Raw genomic sequence first — 7,776 nt, 5'->3', positions numbered from 1 at the left:
GGGCTTTGGGTCTCCACTCCGCACTACCCCCTCATTCACTATGGTAAGATTTTTGGTTCCGATGATGCCTGATCCCTTTGACACCTCATGATCGCACAGGCTGGTGCGTTTCTTCCACGTGGGCTTTGTTGCTTCTCAGCTAGATGGCCGCTTGTTTACCTTCAAGCCTTTAAGACCCCAGACGCCATATCTTTTGATAGCTGGGCACCATCAGCTTTCTTCACCATATTTGCTTATTCACCCGCTTTGTCTTAAGTGGCTGTGAGCTGAATGGTGCTTTAAAGAGAATCACAACTCTAGGCTGTCTTGAGAGGGTGATGGACACCATGAGAGAGTGTTGAAAAAGATTTATCTTTTTTTTTGAAAGATTTATATTTTTAAAAGATCCTTCTGGGAAGCAGGATGGACGCAAAGGCAGAGAAAGAGGCCTTTTGCAGCTGTCCAGGAGAGGAAGAAAGGAGCCCTGGCAGCATAGTGGTCACGAGGTGGGCTGCGATCCACAAGGTCGGCAGTTTGAAACCACCAGCCTCTCCGAGGAAGAAAGGCAGGGCTTCCTGCTCCTGTAAGGGGTGACCGTCTCAGAAACCCACAGGGGCGGTTCCACCCTGTCCCCTGGGGTGGCTATGAGTGGGCGTCGACTTGGTGGCAGTGAGTTTGGTTTGGTTTAGGAGAGGAAGAAGGGTGAAGGTGCCCTGGTGGCATAGCCAGTTGACACCAGGCTGCTAACCTAAGTCAGTGGCTCAAACTAGCCAGCTGCTCCAAGGGAGAAAGCTGTACTCTCTGCTTCTGTGCAGATTCCAGCTTTGGAAACCCTGAGGTGGCTTTACTCTGCCCTGTAGTGTTGCACATGTGAGTCAGAACTCACTTGGGTTTGGTGCAAGCAGGGGATGGCTGAGTGCTCACTTGCTATGTGAAAGGTTGGTGGTTCTGACTGGAGCCACCTGGGGCAGTTCTACTCTGCCCTACAGGGTCACTGTGAATTGGACCCTACTTCACAGCACGACAGCTGCAGAGGGGAAGTAATAGCGGCTCGGGGCTGGTGATAGGGAGTCGGATCCTAGATATATTTTGGAAGTAGAACTAACAGGATGTGCTGGTAGAATCGATTTGAAGTTGAAGGACAGAGAAGAGCTACAGATGACGGCCAAGTTTGGAGCCTTGGCAATGGATGAAGAGTACTACGGTGGCATCAGTGAGCTGGGGAAGATGGGGTGGTGGAGGGGAACTGAGTTTTGTTTGGATCATAGTAGAAGGCTAGCAAGCATCCAAGTAGAGAAGGAGTATGAAATGTGGAGACTGAGGGAGAGGTCAGTTTGGAAGTTTAGCTATGGAAGTCATTAGCATTTAGGTGGGTTTTTGTTATTTTTTTAAAGGGAAGACATTTCGTGGGTGGACTGAGGATTGATAAAGGTCAGGCTTTAGAGTTTGGGGAAAAGAGGAGGAGCCGGCACAGGAAATTCACCTTGGCGAATGGCATCAAAGGAACCTAAAGAAAAGTGCTGCTGGAGAATGGGCTTTGGTGGCCTTGATCAGATGTTTGAAGGAGTAGTGGGGATCACAGCCACAGGGGAGCACGTTGAAGAGAGGAGATCGATGTTGGGGCCTTCAAAGCAGTTTCCACACAGAGAACCCCGTGTACGACAAGACGCAACACTGCCCAGCCCTGTGCCAGCCCCCCATACTGTAGGCCTTGGGGTGGCACCTTTGCTTTTTGGTGCGTCCCACAGCTCTCGTGCAGCAGTTTTGCCGAATGCAGCACATCTTTGACCTCTTGACGGCTGCTCCCACGGGCGTGGCTCTAACTAGGGTCAGAGGTTGGCTGGAAAAGAATGTCGGCAAAGGAGAAGGGCGAGAAATTGAAGGGGCTTTGCAGGGGGATGGTCTTAATACAGGATCGTGGCAGGCACACTGGAGGAGGAGGGACATGTCACCAGGACAGACCAATCACTGGAAAAGGCCATTGTGCTTGGTTGAGTCGAGGGTCAGCAGAAATGAGGGTCAGCATCAATGAGCTGGACTGACAAGAAGCACAACAATGGACTCAAATACAGGAACGACCCTGAGGATGGTGGACCAGGCAACGCTTCCTTCTGTCCCACACAAGGTCACCATGAGTCAGATTCAACAGCCAAAGCACCGGGGAGGGACAAGAAGACACTGATAGAGCATGAAAACAAGTGGCTGAATAGGGATCCCGGGGCAGTAGATTAGAAAGATCGATGACAGTTGGAGTGCGGGGTATTTGGAAGTAAGACTTACGTCTTTTGCGGTACAGGGATTAGAAGGAGCCCTAGCAGGGCAGTGGAGAAGCTAAGCGCTCAGTTGGATCCCACAGGGGAAGATGTGGCAGTTAGCGTTCATAAGAAGCACAGCCTTGGAGACCCGCTGGGCCGCTCTGCCCTTTCCTACGGAACTGCTGCCAGCTGGACTTGAACCACGGCCATGGCTTTGTTTTTGTTTTGCTGGAAAGAGCTATGTGAAATTCACCTTGGGGCCAACTACAAAACCTAAACAGTTTTCTCTCCCTTTTTTATTTTGGTGTGTGGTTTGGGTGAAAGTTTACAGACCAACAAATATTAAAAAAAACCAAAACGCATGCTTAGCAGGTTTTCATTCTCATCCGCCAAAGTGCTGGCCAGATTGGTAGGCCAAAGGCTTCTTCTTTTTTAAATCATTTTATTTGGGGCTCATACAGCTCTTTATCACAATCCATATACATCTATCCATTGGGTCAAGCACATTTGTACCTATGTTGCCATCATTATTTCAAAACATTTTCTTGAGCCCTTGGTATCAGCTCTTCATTTTTTCCCCTCCCTCATGAACCCTTGATAATTTATAAATTATTTTTTCATGTCTTACACCAATGTCTCCCTTCACCCACTTTTCTGTTGTCCGTCCCCCAGCGAGGGGGTTTTATGTAGATCACTAAGGCCAAGGGCGTCTTGTGTTCACCGGCAAGCACACAGCCCAGGTGATACTCCGTGAACAGAGCAGTCCGCTACCTCCCCACCCCCCACCTGATAGTAGCCTTCAGGAGGCAGCTCACATGTTATTTTCCTGTCAAGACTGACGAGGTGCCGCCCTTGTTAGTATAGTGGTGAGTATCCCTGCCTGTCACCCAGGAGACTGGGCTTCGATTCCCTGATAGGGAGGCACAAGCCCTATTTAAAAACAAAAAATGACAAGGCAGTCACCTATTTCATTGCTTTCAAATTCTTGGTGGTTGTCTTTCTGCCCTCGCCCCCACTCTCAACAATTTCCAAACTTAAGAGTAAAAGTATGCTTCTAATGACTAGGTGGGGGAGACAGGCCCAATCAAGAGATTTTAGGAAACACCCCCCACCTTTTTTTAAGAGCACGTGGTGTCGTTAGTGACAGAGATAATAGAATGCAAGAGGTTTGTTCTAAGAAAGATGTTGTAAAGTTTTACTCCCTGAGGTAGTTAACTGTGCCAACCTGGCCGATAAACACAGGTGGGGTTAATTGACGGGTGGAGGGATAAATGACTCGGTAAGCCTTGCCTTTCAAGTTCTCAGGTCTCTTGCTTTCTGATGGTCGGACCAGGGTGTAGCTGCCTTAGCCAGTTCCCTGCTTCACCTGGCAAGGCTCACTTCCTGCAAGACATCCCTGAGAAGAAGCCACATGGACCTACCCCAATGCAGCCCTGGGTGCTGGAGCAGTCGTGTGGAGACCCCTGCCAGCGCTGAGATGCTTACACACTCACTGACTCGGCTTTCCACCTGCAGTCGGCATCATTGCGTGTTTTGTGAGATGAAGACTTTGTGGACTGGGGTCGGACACAGGGGTTAATGTTGGACTTGTGGGCTTGGGCAGCACTGGGTTGGGATGTTTTCTTGATGTGCACTTAACCTTTATACAAAACTCTTATACATGAGTTTCTGTGGATTTGTTTCTCTAAAGTACCCAGACTAACACACTCCCCCCACCCCATTCATTCAACAAGCCTTTATTGGGCACCTACTATGAGGCGATGAACACACTAGGCCAATGGTCCTGAAACTTTCTGGTCCCAGCATCCCTTTCCACTCTTAAAAATTCCTTAGGACTCCAAAGGCCTTTTGTTTCTGTGGGTTATACCTATTGGTATTTACAAAACTAAACACGGAGGGATTTCAAAACTAAAAATCGAGGGATGTAAAAACATTTAGTAATAATTTGAAAAACCATAAACCAATCATGTGTGGACATAAACATTTAAAAGCAAACTGGTTAGAAAGAAGAGGGCCCCTGCTCTCCTTTGCTGCTGCTGCTGCGACGTCTCTTTCACGCCCGCTGCACCGAGAACGTCTGGACTCACTATCTACCTTTGCATTCTGGGCACGGCCGGATCCACTGTGCACTCACCACACAGGGAGAGTGAAAAAGCAGAGTGGCGCTTAGGGTTGTGTTTTTGATGCTGAGGACACTGGAACTATTTCACACTGTGTCCCCCTCCTGGGAGTCCTGAGCACACACAGAGAGCCACTGTGCTGGGTATTGGCATTCAGCCCTCAAGGAGTGCGAAGACAAGCAGGAGAGGACATGACAGGCACACGGAGGGCAATGTGGTATGTACTCAGTAGACAATCAGGATGCACGTGGGGCAGCGATCAGCTAATTCTGACGAAGGCTTGGAGGAGGAGTTGGCATCTGAGCTGGACCCTGAGGCACGAGCAGGAACCTGACAGGGAGGGTGAGGGCTGTCCTGGCCAAGGGACAGCACGAGCAAAGACATGAAACACGGAATACTGATGAGTCCAATATTCCTGGAGTGTAACGTGCAGGAAAGGGAGTGGCTGAGGAGGAGAGGGTGGTGGGAGCAGAGCGCCTTCATTCGGTAGGAAATAAATGACAGAACTGTCTAAAGTAGAAGGAAACAAGAATGTGCCCAAAACCAAAGTCACTGTTGGCTCTGACTCCTGGTGCCTATACGGGACAGAGCAGAACGGCCTCTGTGGGCTTCGGAGACTAAACCTCTATGGGAGTAGACAGCCTCATCTTTCTCCGAAGATCCACTTGTAGTTTCAAACTGCTGCTGACCTTGCAGTTAGCAGCTCAATGGATAACCCACTGTGCCACCAAAGTGCTGACTCCCAGCGACCCCCGGTGGGTTCCTGGGGCTGTAACTGTTTACCGGAGTAGCAAACCCAATCTCTCCCCTGCGGAGCTGCTTGATGGTGGTTCTGAACTGACCACTCGGACTGCAGCCCAACATTTAACCCCTACACCACCAGGGCTCCATCAGAATACTATGTCTATTGTGACCCTACTCTATCGTTAGGAGGGTCCGCTCTCCTGCTAGTCCATTGAAGGAGCCACTAATTCACTTTGCAGCTGGAGTAAGTGAGGTGTCTAGTAATGAATTTGCCTGCTTGGATCTCTTTTCTCTTATTAAACTATTACTGACATGTTCTTCTTAGTCCGTAGGATGAGAAGTGAGGTATTTCTGGAGATAAACATAATGAAATGATAAAAGGTAAACCCTAAAAATGGAGGACCTCAGTTATGGGTGGTCCCTGGGTGGCATGAACCGTTTGCACTCCAGGACTGCCCTCAAGGAGGCTGACACTACCCAACAGCACTGCAGCAAAAAGGCTTGGAGCTCTGCTTCTGTAAAGATTATGTTAGGTGGCTAGAAACAGGGGAGCTCCCCCTTGCCTCCCCCCACCCCCCAGGAGGTTGGAAGGCATAAAGGCTAAGGGGCATGCACCAATTCAAGCCAGAGCCAGGTGGGCCATACACCTGCATGGACCCAAACTAGGCCAGGAGTGCTTAATTCAGCCATTGGGGCTAACCAATACATTTAACCACGCCTCTCAGCCAAAGCGCCAAATATGGGGACGTCAAGACCACCTGCCCCTCTGGTTTTCTTTTCTGCCTTCTGCTTGAGTGTCATGGTCTCTCTGGCCTCAGTCTACCACGTGTGGGTGTTCAGTGACTGTAAACCTGAAACTTTTCCATCCTTTATAAAAACCCACTTGGGTCCCAGCAGGCTTCGGCGTGGATTCTTTCTCATGCCAAGCCAAGAACTGAGAAGCTTTAACAATCACAGCCAAGAAAACCTAGTGGAGCCATTCCACTCTGACACACGAGTGTCGCCATCAGCCTCCACAGAAGTGGATTGGCGTGTGTTTTTCCAGAAGTTTCCTTGAACGGGGCCCAAGAAAGCAGGAATGGCAGTAGCTGGTCTCTGCCTGGCTCCCCAGAGATTTGTCTGTGTCTCAAGTGCTCCATTACCACCCTCCCTATGTAATCGATACCAAACTTCAGGGCCATGGATTTAAAAGTTTTAGGAGGAATACAAAGGAAATGAATGAAGGGCAAAGTCACAAGAGAGAATCAAATGTAGCAATTAAAAATTATATTACCAGCCACCCCCACCCCCCAAATAATTAAAAAATAAAGGTAATTGCACTTTCGTCTTTGGGTGGCGTCCATTGTGGTTTGGGGAACTCAGAAAATAAATTGATGTGTGGCCTTCGGGGAAGCCATCAAGAGTTCAGAGTCCTGGGGACCACGTCTCTCTCCTCCTCGGTGACTTCGTTTGGCCCCGCAACGAAAGGGGGTCGTCCACAGGTCTCAGCACGGGACCTCAAGGCTGGGTCTGGGGAAATGCTAGTTTACAGAACAACGCTAAAACCACGAGAATAAGTAAAGCGGCTATTTCCCACTTAAGGGTCCTCACACAGCATTGCCCAGCTCTATCATGTTGATGCTCCTTTCAAAACCACTGGAACCCCAATACCAAAATAGTGCTCCCAAAAGTTCATGGGGAAAAACCCAAAACCCATTATCCCTCAATCCAATGTTTCTACAAACTTTGGGACGCCCTCTATCTAGCACACCGAGCCAGGGACCAACGGGAATCCTGCGTTATCTTGAACCGCCCCCGCCTCCCCAAGCCCTTCCCTCTCACCCACAGGGCGGCCGGGCGGTCTCCGAGGAAACGAGCGCGCACGCGCAGGACGGGGCCCGGCTGATGCAACCTCCCGCGTGCGCGCGCAGTCTACCGAGCGTAAGGAAGCCGGCAGGGGAACGGGAAGACCAATCAGCGGCCACCCGGAAGTGCGCCGAGAGGCCCGCCCCCTGGCGTCTCGCGAGTGACGCTCGGCGGCGCGGGCGGGCTGGGTAAACGCCCCTCCACCCTTGGCTCCTCCGGCGATCTCGGCTCGTCCTGCCCCAGTGCGCCTCTGCGGCCATTTTGGACTTCGGTTCCACCCGCGCCCACTCGTCTCCCCAGCCCTTCCGGTGCCGCGCCGCCCAAGGTCTCCCTAACAGGCCTGTCTTCGGAAAGCCGCCGCCGCGGGGGCACTCCCATCGATGGTGCTGAGCCCTCGAGCGGACTAGGACACCTCCGGCGCCAGCATGGGTTCGGCCTCCGCTGCCGCGTCCCGCGCCTGCCGCCCCGCGCTCTGGACCGCCGCCCGCTGCCGGAGCCCCGTCCCCCTGTGGCGCCTCTGCTGGCCCCGGAATCGGCCCGGCGCGCGCTTTGCGCCCCTCGGTAAGGCCCGGGCTATTTAGGCCGCCGCCGGCGGATCGCCACGCGCGCCCTCCAGCCGCCGAGCGCCGGGGTCCTGAGCGATTGCCAAGAAGAAATGGAGATGGAGCCGGCCGCCGACGGATCGCGGAAACGGGCCGTCCCCCCGGGGGGCTCCCGCTTCCGGCTACCCTTCTTCTCCTGGCGCCCACAGCCTGGCTCTCCTAATGAGATCCCCACACCCGTCGCCCCGGGGAAGCCCGGGGAGCCCAAGCTGGCTGCGTCTCCCCAGACCG

At 52.1% G+C, this 7,776-nt stretch overlaps 2 protein-coding genes across 2 annotated transcripts in view; both read left to right on the top strand.

Annotated features, from left to right (window-relative positions):
* Nucleotides 1–7,135, top strand: part of PIK3C2B (phosphatidylinositol-4-phosphate 3-kinase catalytic subunit type 2 beta) — a 94,555-nt gene extending 87,420 nt beyond the window's left edge. The window contains exon 32 of the mRNA XM_045298186.1: nt 6,926–7,135. Coding sequence (XP_045154121.1) covers nt 6,926–7,135 — 210 coding nt within the window. The remainder of the gene's footprint in view (nt 1–6,925) is intronic.
* A 233-nt stretch (nt 7,136–7,368) lies between these two features.
* The window catches only part of PPP1R15B (protein phosphatase 1 regulatory subunit 15B), a 7,642-nt gene continuing 7,234 nt past the window's right edge, over nt 7,369–7,776 (top strand). The window contains exon 1 of the mRNA XM_045298185.1: nt 7,369–7,504. Coding sequence (XP_045154120.1) covers nt 7,369–7,504 — 136 coding nt within the window. The remainder of the gene's footprint in view (nt 7,505–7,776) is intronic.

This window comes from Echinops telfairi, unplaced genomic scaffold (genome assembly GCF_000313985.2).
Source record: "Echinops telfairi isolate 266 unplaced genomic scaffold, ASM31398v2 ScPeMD7_7424;HRSCAF=8462, whole genome shotgun sequence".
In the NCBI taxonomy this organism is placed as follows: Eukaryota; Metazoa; Chordata; class Mammalia; order Afrosoricida; family Tenrecidae; genus Echinops; species Echinops telfairi.
Note: the sequence above shows the minus strand (reverse complement) of the source record. Positions and strands in the feature narration are given on the sequence as shown.